The 16,511-nt window shown below is 34.2% G+C and overlaps 3 protein-coding genes across 3 annotated transcripts; all 3 read left to right on the top strand.

Moving 5' to 3' along the window:
- The first annotated feature begins 1,156 nt into the window (after positions 1 to 1,156).
- Positions 1,157 to 3,934, top strand: LOC141713841 (uncharacterized). The gene has a single exon (XM_074517411.1). It carries the CDS (start codon positions 1,157 to 1,159, stop codon positions 3,932 to 3,934), a length of 2,778 nt encoding a protein of 925 aa, XP_074373512.1.
- A 1,283-nt stretch (positions 3,935 to 5,217) lies between these two features.
- LOC141711617 (3-deoxy-manno-octulosonate cytidylyltransferase, mitochondrial) lies at positions 5,218 to 11,270 on the top strand. The gene is made up of 9 exons (XM_074514193.1): positions 5,218 to 5,616; positions 6,809 to 6,854; positions 7,259 to 7,345; positions 7,432 to 7,556; positions 7,774 to 7,913; positions 8,012 to 8,063; positions 8,141 to 8,251; positions 8,940 to 9,080; positions 11,016 to 11,270. The coding sequence occupies exons 1-8, from the start codon at positions 5,383 to 5,385 to the stop codon at positions 9,030 to 9,032; spliced, it is 888 nt and encodes a 295-aa protein (XP_074370294.1). The 5' UTR covers positions 5,218 to 5,382; the 3' UTR covers positions 9,033 to 9,080; positions 11,016 to 11,270.
- Positions 11,271 to 12,222: 952 nt separating this feature from the next.
- On the top strand, positions 12,223 to 13,900 carry LOC141711616 (uncharacterized). The gene is made up of 2 exons (XM_074514192.1): positions 12,223 to 12,562; positions 13,427 to 13,900. Exons 1-2 carry the CDS (start codon positions 12,313 to 12,315, stop codon positions 13,738 to 13,740), a joined length of 564 nt encoding a protein of 187 aa, XP_074370293.1. The 5' UTR covers positions 12,223 to 12,312; the 3' UTR covers positions 13,741 to 13,900.
- Positions 13,901 to 16,511: the final 2,611 nt, after the last annotated feature.

Below are 16,511 nucleotides of genomic sequence, written 5' to 3'. Positions count from 1 at the left end.
CCAATTAGCCTGGACTGCACGCATACATGTGAGAACATTGAACCAGGTATATCAGTTGCTGAGAAAATAACTTTATTAGTTTTATTGCCGATATACTTTGCTGGTGGGCTGGTTGCATTACTTATGAATTGGAAAAAAATTACTATGGCAATGTGTCGCGTTCACTTCACTATTCAAGAGCTCGGCACCAACAACATGCCCTCTGGGGGGATTTAAGATCATATGCTGGCCTAATAATTGATGGCTTATTCTTCCCTCGAGTCCTTGTCAACATGTTTCAGATGTCAACGGAAAGTTCACTGTCTATGCCATTTTATCTAGGAACAACATTGGTTCATTCAGTGCCTCATGCTTATGATCTTTATCGAGCCAGCAACTATGCCATTTTATTGCTTGTTGCGATCATCTTTTTGCAGCAAAAATGTGGTGGCCGCTTTATCCTTCCTTGGAGATTCAGGGAGTCTGAATTGTCTGCAAAAGTGGCAGTAGTTGGCACTTAACACCTACTGCTTAATGGAGCTGGTTCACTTATTTCTGTAATGATTTCATTTTCTTAACATTGCAAACATACATTGTTAAGCACCATTATGGTACTCAACATACAGTTTAATCTTAACTTCTACTCTAGCTTGCAGCTGTTAAAAAAACGACACCTAGGAGTAGTATAATTGAACACATGCAAAAAGTCAATGTACAAGAATAATTATTCCCATTGTTACCAATTAATTATCTCATTTGTTTTTCTTTTTCTCATCAACTTGATCTGAATATAACATATATTATGTAATTAAATTATTCTAAAAAATACATTATTGAAAAATATATAAAGTATATGTTAAAATGTATTTTTTTTTTAAATATGATATTTAATTTTTAGTCAACAATTTGGCCATCAAATAATGAGAGTCAATTTGAACAGAGGGAATATTTAGCATAGAGAGGGGTATAATTTAACATGTCAAGTAGCTAAAAATTAAACTATGTGCAGATGTAGTTCAGGTACAACCTAACTGGAACAAAAAAATTCAGTTGACATGTTGCATTTTCTTGAAATATATACCCTCTTCATGTTAAATTTTCATATATTCTGCTTTGAAATATATACCCTCTTCATGTTAAATTTTCATATATTCTGCTTTGTTACAATTTACAAATAATGTTAAGTTTTTGTTCCCAATTTGCATGGCCTCATGCTTGTATATTTGTCTTGTTAATACTCTACAACTTCACATTTTCAACAAGTAAATCATCAATTCCTTACTCTGAACACTGTGGTTCTGTTGTCTCTGAGGCAACTCCAACAACTTATGCAGATTCTACCTTTCCTAATTATCTAGAATCAATAACTACTTTCATTAAAGGCGGTGCAAGAATCTTTGGTGAGAACTCAACCCGGAGTTCTCATACTTCTGTTTACTTCCAAAGAAAGGTCCATGCAACAAATCGTCATGGAGTTTACAAGATTGATGCAGAGTTGAGTTTTGAGGTGCTGAATAAAGAAATGTATCATCTTGTAAGTAATTCGACTCATGGGAGATCATCTCCTCGTCGCAGGAGCTGTGGTAGATTGAAGTTCTTGCTACATGGATTCTGGTCAGAGTCTTCTGGGAAAGGTTGCCTTGTAGGATCTGCTCCTTGGTACTCAAGTATAGGTGAGCCTCTCAGTTTTGATGCTATGTTTAAGATAAGTTATCCTAAGAGCTCCACATATTGTAATGGTTTTTTAACCGGAGAGTTGGACAGTTTGAGTCATCTAGATAATGAGACTTATTTTGAAAAGATTTCAATATTATCTTTTCCTTATGTAAATCGGTATGAGTACACGTTAATATCTGAAGAAACTCTGAAAGGTTTTTATGTATTTGAAGATATAAAGAAAAGTTCGGTTCTTGGTTCACAAACTGCACAACTATGTTCATTGTTTGAAAGAAACTATTATACTTTCAATTTGGAGTATGCAAGCAGTTGCAGCAGTTCAAAGAATTGTTCTCCATTTGATGGGGTACTTAAAAATAGGCCTAATCATGTTTCCTTGTATTCCATTCAATGCTATGAAAACGGAAATAAGATGCGTTTTTTAGTACACCTTCATAACAGGAGCAATGGTAAGAGGTATGAAAAGTATGATCCAAGCGCAGTATTAATTGGGGAAGGATTGTGGGATGAGAGAACAAATTCTCTGGTCATTGTTGCTTGCAGGATTTCAAGTTCAAATTCTTTTGAAGATGCTCATGTTGAGGACTGTTCATTTCGGTTGAGCCTGTATTACCCTTCTGTGTGGTCAATTAAAAATAGAGACAAAGCTGTGGGACAGATTTGGACAAATAAGACGGCACAAGATGTAGGGTACTTTGGCATAATCAAATTCAGGACTTCTGATGTGGATATGAGAGTTCCCATTATGAAGTACGAATACACTGAAACCGAGAAGGTAAAGAAGCTGTGCTCAAAGAAGGCAGCAAAGAGGGGGGAGATCTACCCAAGTGGACATTCTTATGATATGAGGTTTGACATGTGTGTGCAAAACTCAAAGCATTTTGGTTGGGGTTCTGCAGAACCCATCTTTATAGGAAATGAATCACATGCGCATTCTTCTGGGTTTATAATAAAACCAGTGGAAGGTTTTGGAGAATTTGTAGACCCCAAGGTTGAGTTTGAAAATGTTGTTTCGGATAAAGTTCCATTGAATGTCAGTTACAAGTTAATTTTTTTATCGACGGGTGATGTCAAATTGGGAGTAGCTGGCCATTCTTCGTTGAACGCGTCCTTGAATTCATACGGCCAGCTGGTTATCTCTGCTGAAGGAGTTTATGATGCTGGAACAGGATACCTTTGTATGGTTGGCTGTAGAAATCTGCTCTCCAGCAATTCGCTGGACTGTGATATAGTACTGAATTTCCAGTTTCCTGGATCAATCAACACTAAAGGTGGTTTTATTAAGGGTAGCATGCAAAGCACAAGAAAACAAAGTGACCCTCTTTTCTTTGAGCACTTGGACATAACATCATCCTCGTTCCTTAGTTCTGAAGCACGACGATCTATATGGATGATTGACTTGGAGATTACAATGTTCTTAATCTTGAACACAAATGTGTGTATATTTGTTTGTTTCCAACTTTACCATGTGAAAAGGTACCCTAATACCGTTCCACATATGTCACTTGTCATGCTTGTGATACTTACATTAGGGCACATGGTCCCTCTCGTGTTAAACTTCGAAGCACTGGTTGTGGCAAAGCACTATACACAAAAAACAATCCTAGGTAGTTCTGGATGGCTAGAAGTGAATGAGGTGTTGGTAAGAGTTACTACACTGTTGGCGTTCCTTTTTGAATTTTGTCTCCTCCAATTAGCCTGGACTGCACGACATACAGGGAAGAGTAATGATCCGGGCATATCAGTTGCGGAGAAAAAGACTTTATTAGTTTCAATTCCAATATACATTGTTGGTGGGTTGGTTGCAATTCTTTTTAACTGGAATAAGAATTATTATGGCAAGGCGTCGCCTGCAATAGACTATTCAGTTGCTCAGCACCAACAATTTATGCTTTGGGGGGGTTTACGATCATATGCCGGCTTGATAGTTGATGGCTTTCTCTTCCCCCAAGTCCTGTTCAACATATTTCAGATGTCAAGGAGAAGTGCTTTGTCTGTGCCTTTCTACCTGGGAACTACAATGGTCCATGCAGTACCTCATGCCTATAATCCTTATCGAACCAACAAGTATGTTCCCTCTCATGTCAAAGGTGCAGATGTTTATGCAAATCCTAGTGCAGATTTTTACTCTGCCGCTTGGGATATAATTATTCCACTGGCAGGTTTTTTGCTTGTTGCAATTGTATTTTTGCAGCAAAGATACGGGGGGCGCATTGTCCTTCCTGGGAAATTCAGGGAGCTGAAAATATATGCAAAAGTGCCAGTGGTTAACACTTAGCACCTGATGCTTGATGACACTGGTTCACTAATTTCTGTTATGTATTGCTGTTGCCTGTAGGCTTGTCTGAGTATATTCATCTCTGACTGATTTCTTTTTCTTAATATTGGAAATATTGTTGCAGTTCTGTTACTCCCTTGTTAAGACAATTGTGATTTGTGGGAACAGACATTTTAAACTCAAATTCTATGTTTATTGAATTGTGGGAACAACATAAGAAGTTCATTGATTGTCTTGATGCTTATGAGGTCTGAGCTCTAAACTTTTACAGACAGGCTACTTCACCAGTTCACCCATGTGAAATACAAGAAGATTGAATTAAAATGAAATTTTTATGGGAAGGCTAAATGCACAAAAAAATATATCAAAAATTGTTATCAAATGACGTATGTGAAATAATGTACTTGATGCTATGGATGGGAATGCAGGATCCATTTTCATTTTGCAAATATAAATACACATGACATTTTATTACTATTTTGGGAACCTATTTTATAGCCTTTACTATTTTCTTTTTACAAGTCAATGACAAAAAATATCAGGATTAGTGTTCTCAAACATAAAGAAATTTTTTCAAATAATTTAAAAGTTGATGATGAAAAGCACTGATCATTAATTCTGTACAAGAGTTATTTGAACTTTACTCCTTAAAATTTTGAATTCGAATCCGTAATAATCGAGTGAATTTGAACTCGAGCTTTTAATTACTTGACTCATAGTCTAATTGGTATTTATTTTTTTCTAATTTTTATATATTAGAAATATATTTATTGTAAAACATATTCAATATTTGTATATGTAATTAAATCGAACTCGAACTGAACTAATCATATTATGAGTTTTGTCAGATATAATATCTCATCATATTGATTCAATTTTTCAACCAATCTCAAATATATCAAACTTTTTACTACTCCAACTTCGAACTTAAAATTAAAAATTCGATTAAATTTGATCCCCAACTTTTTATTTCACCTCTCAGCTTGATTAAGCCCCTGCCTCTAATGCATTTTTAATTAATGAAGTGAGTATTTTATAAGAAAAATACTAAAAATCTCAAATATTTTTTTTTAAATTTTTTTTCAAAACATTGATGTATCAAACTTTTAACTTATAAATTTTTCTAATAATAATATAAATGCATATATATATATGTGCACCGAATTAAAACCCATCATGTATATGACATATTATTTAGTATAAAATTTACCTATTATAAATACAGTATTTATTTTTATCATGTAGATCAGTAGATCTCGAATCCATCAATAAAATAAAAGGAAACTATACAATACGTCTGTGACATACTGACATGTATGTACTTACCCCGATTTGAAAGTGTGTGAATATATAAGATGCATACAGTGAATATTTACATATATTGACTGACAGACAGACAGAGCAGCTTATTTAGGTGACACTCGAATCAAAATTGCGGGTAGTTGAAAATGAATCCCATGTCGATTTGCAAATCTTCATCTGATTCTTCATCTTCTTCAAACAAATCATGGATCGTGCACAGCCTACTCGTCGGAGCTGCCGTGGCGGTTGCTGTCGGTGCTCATCTCCGGCGAACTAGTCGATTTCGGAGCCGTGTGGTCGGAATTATTCCGGCGAGGTACGCTTCTACGCGATTCGAGGGCAAGCCTCTCGTTCAAATCCTCGGCAAGCCCATGATCCAGGTCCGGCCCAATTGTACACCCTCAATTGTTTATTTATTTTTAAGTGTGTGTTTTTTCATTGTTTTGGTTGCATGTGTTTTTAACTATTTGGTTTTTTATGTGTACTGTTGGATTGTGTAAAACTAGTGATCATAGTAAATCGAGAAGTGAGGGTTCAAGTTTCGGTGCGTTAATAAGTATCAGTATATTAGTATTTTATATACGGCTAAATACGGTTTTTTCAGGCCCGCGTTTTAAGTTATTATAAAGTATAGTTCCATAATTTATTTTAAAATTCCTTTTTTTATAAAAAATTAAACATTATATCTTAATTTAGGAGATTTTTTTTAAAAAAAAAATTAGGTAACTACATTATATTTTATAAGAGCGTTAAAGTGTGTGCCGAACCTGTTGGGTGGGATAGACTGAGTATGTAATTTAGCATTGAAGGGTTATGAACTTATGATGAGAGTGTTGCATTCCGTTTCGGATTTAGAATTGTAGTTTAGTTTTTATACTCAATTCCAGGCTTCAAATTTGATTGAGATGCCAAGAAAATGAAAATGATTATGGTTACGTACTTGTGTCGAATTGAAAGAAACTAGGCTCCGTTTGACAAAAAAAACTTAATTTTGGAAAAATTATTCTCGGAAAGAAAATGTTTCTTGGAATTTTTTTTGGAAACTATTATGAAAATGGTAAGAGTATGTTAATTTTGGGAAAAATTTACCCCTTTTGATTTTGGGAAGGTGTTTCCAGAAATTTCGTTATTTTTTTCAAAGGCGTTTTCGTCCTTTGGATAAAATTTATTTGCCTAATGACAAAAAACACAGGAAAAATCTGGAAAATATCCAGAAAGTCAGACAACATAATAAAGATATTTTTCTCAAATATGTATTCCATAGCACAAACAAATACCGGAAAATTTGGAAAACATTTTCCAGGCAGAAAGCTTTATCTATAGCTTAGTCAAACATAGATTATTAGATGCTTTTCGTTCTGGCACATTATTGTGTATTTTTATGTCCTTTCTAGTTTTAGAGCCAGCTTAGAATGCTCTAGATAAAGGTTGAATCTTAATACTGATGTAATTCAGTTATGAGATTCCTTCAAAGCACGTCACCATTTCACATGATACTGAATTTAAGTTATGACGGGCTTCTTTTTATTTTCTACGAGTCATTTACCCACCCCTTTAAATGCTTCTATACAGAGAACGTGGGAACGTGCAAATTTGGCGACAACACTGGACCATGTTGGTAATTCACTGACTCTATTGATCTTTCTTTTTTTAATGTATTGTTAGAAGGATTCTTGGAACCTGCATGATATTTTTGATTAGTTCACCATCTTTAGGCTATGAAAATAGTGTGGTTTCTTTCATTGGCACACAAACAATCTGATTTAATAGTAAACTTCACAGGCTCTGTGGTGCTGCACACTGCACAAGGTTTTAGTTTTTCATAGGTATTTCCAGATTTTTGAACATACACCATCTTCTATAATTTCCACTTGAGAGCATATTTAATTTTATCATCCACAGGGGTGGTACACTTACCGGATTTAGAAGTTGTTAAACCTTGATCCTTCCTTTTCCCTCCCTTCTTCACTGTACTTTTTCCAATTTTTATGTTAATACTCATTCAGTTATTCCCTAATGTAGTTGTGGCCACGGATGATGAAAAAATCGCTAGTTGTTGTCGAGGATTTGGTGCTGATGTTATAATGACATCCGAATCTTGTCGAAATGGTAAAGGATAGTCTATTATCGTAATTTTCCCACTGTTTTCAAAATTTCTGTTGTGTATTAGTAAGAATGTTGCACTATTGTTCCAGGTACTGAGCGATGTAATGAAGCACTTCAAAAACTTAAAAAGAAGTACGATGTTGTTGTCAATATACAAGGGGATGAACCACTAATTGAACCTGAAATTATTGATGGGATTGTGAAAGCATTGCAGGTTACTTTGCTATATTAAGAATTATGACATATTTGTTAACTATCAGATAAATTATTCTTATATTTAGCTTAAAAGGAAAGATGATAATAGTTGAGCTAATACTAATACACTGTTTAAAGTTGTAGGAAAGCATCAGTACCGGGATGAACTTATTCTACTTTCTTTACTTCACTTTATTGTAGTTGCTTAACTTTTTAATTGTTTTTTAATTATTCAGGGTGCTCCTGATGCAGTGTTTAGCACTGCTGTGACAGCCTTAGCACCTGAAGATGCATTTGATCCGAATCGTGTGAAATGTGTGGTGGATAACAGTGGTTATGCAATTTATTTTTCGCGAGGATTGATTCCTTATAACAAGTCAGTATATTTGCTTTGTTACACCTGGGACTTTAAACTTCAGATTAACCCTTTAGTCCTTTCTCCTCTTACTGAATTTATTTACCTGTTGGATATAGGTCAGGAAAAGTCAATCCGAAATTTCCGTACTTGCTTCACCTTGGAATTCAGGTACTTCTATCCTCTTGTCTATCACGTCTCTAGTTTCTACATTGATGAAGCAATTCTAAGGTTCTGATCGTGTACAGAGCTTTGATACGAAATTCCTCAAAATATATCCAGAGCTTCCACCTACCCCTCTGCAACTTGAAGAAGATCTGGAACAGCTAAAAGTCCTGGAAAATGGATACAAGATGAAGGTGTGTTTCTCATTGGATTCTTCCACGCTCTTGACTGTAACATATTATATCACTTTTTCATGTTATATTTCAACGAGAACCTAACATGCATGGTTTCCTTCTTGTTAGCACCTTTGCTAAAGGTAAATCAACTTCTTTTGGGTTCCAAACAAAACAGTCACTAAATTGTTTTATTACAAATTTAATTGCATATGTGATCTCCTACTTTGCTGTACATGCAGCTATATATTTAATAAAATCAATTATAATAACTAGTTTACATTCAGTGTATATGATTTTTGTTACACAGCTTGTTTTAGTTTTTCATCCAATATGTTTCTCCAGCCTAGATCTTGTGTTTTAGCATCCTAGAAGACGATGTAGTATAAGTAAAATAATGCCAATGTATAGTTAGGTGTTTGGTAGAAACGTTTGGTATTGGCTCTGTGAAGCTTGTTGGCTTTATATAGCCGTTAAGAGGTTATATCTTAATAAAAGGCTATTTTGTGTATTTTGAATACCAGGATTTATATTACAGGAGGTTAAATGCAAGCATGTAAATTGTATTTGGGAATAGGATTACAACTTTTGCAGATAGAATCATAGTATAGCTATGAAGTTGAAAAAAGATATATGAAGGATAAAATTCTACATGCTGTTACATTATAGAATACATCAAAAATCATTTTTTAACTACTCTTTCTTGCAGGTGATAAAAGTTGACCACAATGCCCATGGTGTTGACACCCCAGAAGATGTTGAAAAGATCGAACGTTATATGCGTGAGAGAAATTTGTCTTAGTCTTGAAGGTGCAAAGAAATTCTCTATAGAATATAGTCCAGGAAGGAGGTGAGTATTTTGCATTTAAATTACTGAACTCTTTATAGAAGATTGATGTGTATTCTTCCAGTAGAAAGTTGAATATATTTGCACACTCCATTTACCAAATGAAATATATATTTTTTATTTTAGTATTTTATATGGGGGTTTTAGAGGGTGACAGACCCTTAAATATGTGTGACCCTTAATTGAATTTTTACAACATCCTGTAATATATTGTACTTATCAGTCAATGAGAAACTGCAACTATTAGTTATGTAGGTTTAGCCTATTATTATAGATGTGATAATGTTACTAACTTATTTCAATTATGTAGGGAAGTGGGAAGATTATGATAGGAAGTTTTTGAGCTAGAAACTGTACTGTTGTAGTCCATATTAAATGCCATTCTAAAAAAAAACCGAGAAGCATTTAGAGAAAAATTTTATGTTGCAAATCTAAAGCGCTTCTAGAGTTTTAGTTATAGTCATCAAGTATTCATTTATGATCGTTTGGTGTTTAATTCTTTCTTGTATACTATCGTCTATCGGTATGTTAAGATTGTGATAATGAAGTTTAGAAGTCCTGCACAAACATGAGGTCAGAATAGTTTTGAAATTGACCGATCAGTACACGAAGTATCTGACTGCATTTGAACTGCACATATGCTAGAATTATGTTGCTATAAGCTGAACCTCGGTTTTGAAGAGAAGAAAAGAGAGATTATGAGAGTCAACAGAGAAATAAATGAAGCCTCCTGGAGAGTGAGTCACAAATGATCCGAAACTCTTCCCTACTATGCAGTGCCATACCCGTCCATATAACGAGTCAAACTCCTTCAGAAAATTGAATAGAAGATAGCATAAATGTTAGTAATTTATCAACCAATATTAAAGTAATTACTTTGAGCATTTATGTGCGTGTAATTGTAAAAAAACACTTAAAGATATTTAATTATATAGTACCTTTTTGAGGGAACGAGCAAGGAGGGAAGGGCTGGGGGAACAATTGGATTTGGATGTATTGCATAGGAGTGAATTGGTGAAACAGAGGGCGTGTTCTTGCATGGTATGAGGCATGTTACCTGATATCAATCGCATGGTCGACCTTACTGCCATTTCATCTTGTTTTGGCTTATTGTCAGTGTCTTCATCTTCTTCATCTACTTTTGTTAAACTGGGTAGTTTCTTTTTTCGTCTGCTTAGCATTGGCAGCTGCCTTTGCTTCTCCTCCTGATGAACCTCGTGATCTTTCTTTAGAGTCTTCTTCTTCTCCATGCAGGTCTCTTACTATCCTTTCAGCTTCTATATTTGTATCTATGTAGGTGAGATAATTGAAAGGTCGAGAGAATTGGCTGTTGTGGGGAATGGGGTTGAATTATGGTCTATCAATATTAATTCACAATGTGAACATTGAGAATCTGGACGGCAGCATCGCATATATTATTTGTATGTATCTGTGGATATATTTGAATGTTGACTGAGTAGGTAGGTGTAGAATAATGTACCAGAAAAAGAGAGGATATATGAGTCTATATATTCCTCATATACATTGAAAGAACACTGTTAAACAAGTAGTGATGTGACAGTGGAAAACAAGAACTAGAGGTAATTACAAATTTGCAGTCTTGCACGAGTTGTGCATGAAATGCAAATATATTGCAAGATTAGCGTGAGCTTTTGACTAGTTTTCAAATCCACTACTTGTCCAATTCCTCTTCATTTCTTTAGGTAATGATTTACACAAGCCGTTGTTGCATGAGATTATTAGGTATCTTTTTAGTACTCGATGATGTCGAGCACAAGGGCAAATCGTATTTTGCAACAATTCGTTATCCTCCTCGAATCTAAATGATCATTTATTCGGTTTCAAATCTTGTTCGATATTCTTATACATCACAACTTCCGATTCTTGGTAACTGCTTGATACGAAGATGAATCTTAATTTTTGCTTTCTTGTTTGCAGGATGTCCTTGTTTTCCGGTGTCTGATTATGTCAGCAAAACGATTTTGATGAGGCCCAGAGCAGACTACATTGATTCTTCTATATTGCATAGGGTGTGTATAATATTAATATGGATTTAAAAACTTATATAATGTTCCAAATCCAATGCTTTGTAATTTGAGAGAGAGTTTGGTATATTCTTCTTTTAAATAATTGAATGTAATTTCAAGCTGGTAACTTCATTTCTATCTTATAGAACATTATGATACTTGTGTATTTTGTCCTGGCTTTATTCTTTATAGTTGTCAACAAGTATGGGAAATTATAAACTACACAGCTTATATTTAATTTGACTATAAACCATAATTATTCTTTGAACAATTTATAAATTATGTTGATTATATTAATAATGATTTCATAATGATCATAATTAGTTTATCGCTAGCAAATCTTTTTTTTATATAAAAAAAATCTATTTTTTTTAAAGAAAAAAAAGCTTATTATATATACACTACTAAAACTCTTGGGTTCGAACTCCGCCAATAACAAATATTTATATTATTATTTACTCCCTCTGTTTTTTATTATATGACGTTTGATTTTTCTGCACACATTTTTAAGTGCTTTGACCGCATAGTTAAATTAATAATTTTTAAAATTTTCTTTTTTTGAATAAAAGTATATAACTAAAACTTTAATTTACAAAAAGAAAATTTTAAAAATTATTATTTTAACTATACGGTCAAAACACTTAGAAATGTGTGTAAAAAAAATCAAACGTCATATAATAAAAAACAGAGAGAGTATACACTACCCATGATTCATGTTCGAATCCCGGGAACAATAAATATTTAGATTATTATTTATAAATATACTAATAAGGTAATAATTTAATTTCTTTTTATTAATTTTAAATAATATAAAAATATTAAATGAAGACTAATATCTCGCACGAATAATAAAACTAGTATAAATAAATTTTGAGACGGGCGAGAATGGAAATGTACTACACGTAAATTTGCGTTGATACCGCTGTTCAGGGAAAAGTCAAATTAGTGGGCCTATAATTGAATCGGGACCAGATACAATAATTATTGGTGATGGCCCAGTAAATGAACAGGCCAATTCGGAAAATGAAACGTGTCCAAAACACAAGTTATACTGGGCCCACATTATCTTATATCCAATCTCATCCACCACACACACTGAGACACTCGCTGTGTGTTGTCTGTAATCTGTATATATTTTTACTCCTAATTCCCAAGCTTTACATTAATAAAATTTTTTAAAAAAAATCAACATTTCTGGTGATTTTGCGATGGCTGTTATGCTCGAAAATCTCACGATCCCACGCGCCACCGGTTTTCCAGCGGCAACTCTCTCTCCGATCGTCGGTTCATTATCTGTTTCTCCGATCTCAAACCGCCGGGAAGTTATAAAGTTACCGGAATCTAGAGGCCTTAAGATCGCTTCTCGCCGCTCTACCGGATCGTTGAGTTATAATAATTCTAGACTCGTTCGTCGTAGCGGACGGATCGTTGCGGAAGCTCAGGACACTGCTGTTGTAGGTTCGATCCTCGCTCACCGCCGACTTTAATTAATTTCACATATATGTGTGTGTTTTATTAAGAAATTGAGATATTATTTTATTTTTCTTGCTAAATTAGTTGATTTGGATTATATTGACTCTATAGAAGGTTATTTATGAGCTCGTGTTGACAAGTAAAGGTTTTGTATTGTTTTAGCGTTATGATGTTTAAATTGACGATCTTCGATCTATAAATAACTGTCGAGTTTATTGTGAAAAAAAAAAGTATGAACTGATATTTGGATTAATTTTTGAATTTTGATGCGAATGACTTACATGCTGGGAAATTAGTACAAATTAATGAATGTCGGGATTAAAAGAACTAAATAAGTTAGGATTGGAATTACTGCGATAAATTAGTTAAATTTACAAGGCTATATATTAGATAGTGAAATAGCTGAATTTGTTTGATTCTTAACTTCTACTCCTCCCTCTGTTTTAAAGAAATTAACCATCCAAAAGAGGTATATCAATTTATTCCCCCATGAATTGAATTAGTTACTTGTCTGGCTATTTTGTGGTTTACTGGTTTTTCAATTATAATTTCTATAACAATCCGTCAACTATGTTGTTATGGCTATACCTCAAACATGAAGGCATTACTAGGAGCTACAATAAAAGTAAGCACATTTTATGCATGGAAACCGTGTGTTTAATTTTCTGGATGTACTCCTATTGAGTTACATGGATGAATTTCTTTGATTTCATCGGTGTTATATTTTCTTGTGATTTTCTCTGCCAGTAGTGATGAGCTCCACTCTTATCGGTATAAGGTTTCCAGATTTTAGCTGTGAAACAACTTACTATTAATATTAAAGAACTTCAACATTATTTTCAATTGCAGTACCTCCTGTCACTGGTGTGACTTGGAAATCTGATGTCCTCGAGTCTGATACCCCTGTTCTGGTTGAATTTTGGGCACCTTGGTGCGGTCCATGCCGCATGATCCATCCCATCATTGATGAACTAGCCAAGGAATTTGCGGGGAAACTCAAGTGTTTCAAGCTGAATACTGATGAGAGTCCCAATATCCCAACCGAATATGGGGTTAGAAGCATTCCTACAGTTATACTTTTTAAAGACGGGGAAAAGAAGGATGCAATTGTCGGTGCAGTTCCGAAATCAACCCTAGCCACAAGCATAGAGAAGTTCTTGTAGAGGTGATGGTAAGCATGTAGATATTTCATACTTTAGATGTCTCTTGTTTCGTCCTTTCCACAGTCCTGATATTGTGAATGTGCTCATGTATAGTTTGGAATGTATTCCATGTCAATTATTTGAAGACTGATGAATGAAAATTGCTAAGTACTTAACTTGATGGAGTGAGTTCTGGCTTCTCTTTATGTGGAGCTGAAGTCAGATCCTTGGTTTTATATCTTGCAAATGTTTATTGTTGGTTTAGTACTACATCTTGTTGAGCAATGGTTAGTTGCAGTGCAGTCACTCTGAATCGAACTGTCATGCTCGAGTTTGCGATTAAAGTAATTAAATATTTATCAGCTCAAAAAGCACATCATGAAGTGTCGAATGTCAATATGCCGGATGCAGCATCTTCAAGACAAATATTCGAAGAACTAGGCATCAATTATACTAAGCTAACAGTTAGTTTATTGTTTACAAAGCTTACCTTCACATCACATAAACAAATTGGATGAAGTGTATAAAACATGACACGGATAATTATAAATGAAGTCATAGTAAAAAACAAACACCGAGAAAACCACTACCTTAGTAATAATGCAAGGTATCGATCCTAATCCTACTTCCAATTTGATAATATTTTCCTTCTCCTACTTCCTACTTGATTTTATTATCCTCGTCCTCTACCAATTATAGTTTTCTTCGGTTCAATTTTAATGAGATGTACCGGCAAGAAACTTATATTACTACTTAGGATAGACTCAAGACATGGCGGGGGGCCAAATATTTTTTTTACCGAGAGAGTATAAATTTATATTATCATTACCATTACATCAAAATAAAAATTTTCGCTCTTTCAAATCACGAAAATCATCTATAATTGAATCTATGGTGATGGTACGAACAATTTCTTTTTCAAGATATAATATTAGATAATCTGTAAGATATTCATCATGTATTTTGTTGTGAAACTTGTTTTTAACAAAGTTCATGGCTGAGAAACATGGCTCCATTGTAGCCGTAGGAACGGGAAGTGTTAGAATAAGAGCAACTAGTCTATACACAAGCGGATAAATGTCTGCTTTCTCGTCTTCTTTAGCCATTGAGATAAATATGAAATTGTTGACAAAGTTCCAAATATTTGATGTTATCGTTCATGATCAAAATGCTCAAATTGCATCCTTAACTGAGCCATCTTAAATTCAGCACAATCTTGTGGGTAAAATTTCTGAACCAACTTTACGATATCATCAATCCTAATTGATTCTTGCATTTCTTTTGGATCTAAAGCAGTACCCAAAATAAGCAACTCAATTGTCCGTTCATTGAACCTATCATTTAATTCTTGTACCACTCTGAAGCTCGTCATTTGCAAGAAAGTAAGCAATATTGGAAGCATGAGCAACTTTCAGTTGATCATTGCGCTTACACGAGAATCCAACAATATTGATTATATTATTCAACTTAGTAAAAAAGTGATGCACATGGATGACTTCGACTTCTTTTGCAGGAGCTACTAATGCCAATTATAGACGATGAGCCATACAATGAACATAATATGCATACGGACAATCTCTCAATATTAAAGCTTGTAAACCATTCCATTCACCTCGGATGTTGCTTGCACAGTCATAACCTTGGCCCCTTATATTTTGGACATTAAGATTGTGACGAGATAAAACATCAAAAATTGCTTCCTTCGATATAATTGTTGCAGTGTCTTTAAAATGGACAAAACCAAAAAATCTTTCCCGTACATAGCCATATTTGTCAACAAATCGTAACACAATAGACATGTGTTCACATTTAGATTCATCCCGGGATTTATCAACGATCAAACAGAATTTTGCATCACCTATTTCATCACGAATTGCCTTCTTTACCTTGGTTGAGAAGACGTGCAAAATTTCTTTTCCTTGAACTGCTAGATACCACTGTTGTCACGTCATCGACTAGTCGTCGAACTAGTCGACGAGTCGACATGCATGAAAAGTCGAGCAGCGACTTGCTAATCTGGCGTCCATTGATTTTACCCGGATCCTACCCGGAACCTAGCCCGAAATCGGCCCAAAATCCGTACCCGATTCGAAAAAAGGGTTTTTAGAGATATACATACATTTTTTGTCCAAAACACAGGTATAACACTTACGCGCCGACACAGTGACTTCATCTCCATCTCTTTTTCTCGTTTCCGGTGAATCATCTCCATCTCCGGCGGATGGACTCCATCTCCGGTAAGTCTCTCCTTCTCCCCGCTCTGTTCATCTGTTCATCTCTTCTCTCTATTCATCTCTTCTATCTCCTCTGTTTGTATGTATATACTTGTATATATATACAAACATAACACATTCGTTTTTTTTTAATTCTTTTTCGTTTCTTTTCGTTACTTGTAAAAATTATTTTGATTTTTTTTTCTTTTCACTTATTTTTCGCTTATTTTTTTTAATTATTTTGATTTTGATTTTGTTTTTTTAAAGATTTTTTTTATCCTTTACACTTCAGAAATAATTTGATTATTTATTGTAAATCTTAAAGCAAATTCTCCTTTATTTTATAATTAAATAAACAAGTTTTCAATTTTAATTTTTAATTTCTCCCTTGTTTTCACTACAAAAATCATTACAAAAATTATCCACACTGTTTTATAAGAATTTATGTTTCACTGAAATTACAATAATAATTCATTAAAATTACAGGCTTCATTGTGCTTCACTTTCACTCCGCCTCTGCTTCATTGTGTTGTACAGATTACAGAACACACACTGATGCACCTGTAATTAAAAAACACA

The sequence above is a fragment of the Apium graveolens genome, chromosome 3 (genome assembly GCF_009905375.1).
Source record: "Apium graveolens cultivar Ventura chromosome 3, ASM990537v1, whole genome shotgun sequence".
NCBI lineage: Eukaryota > Viridiplantae > Streptophyta > Magnoliopsida > Apiales > Apiaceae > Apium > Apium graveolens.
The sequence above is the reverse complement of the archived record's forward strand: the minus strand, read 5'-3'. Positions and strand labels throughout refer to the sequence as shown.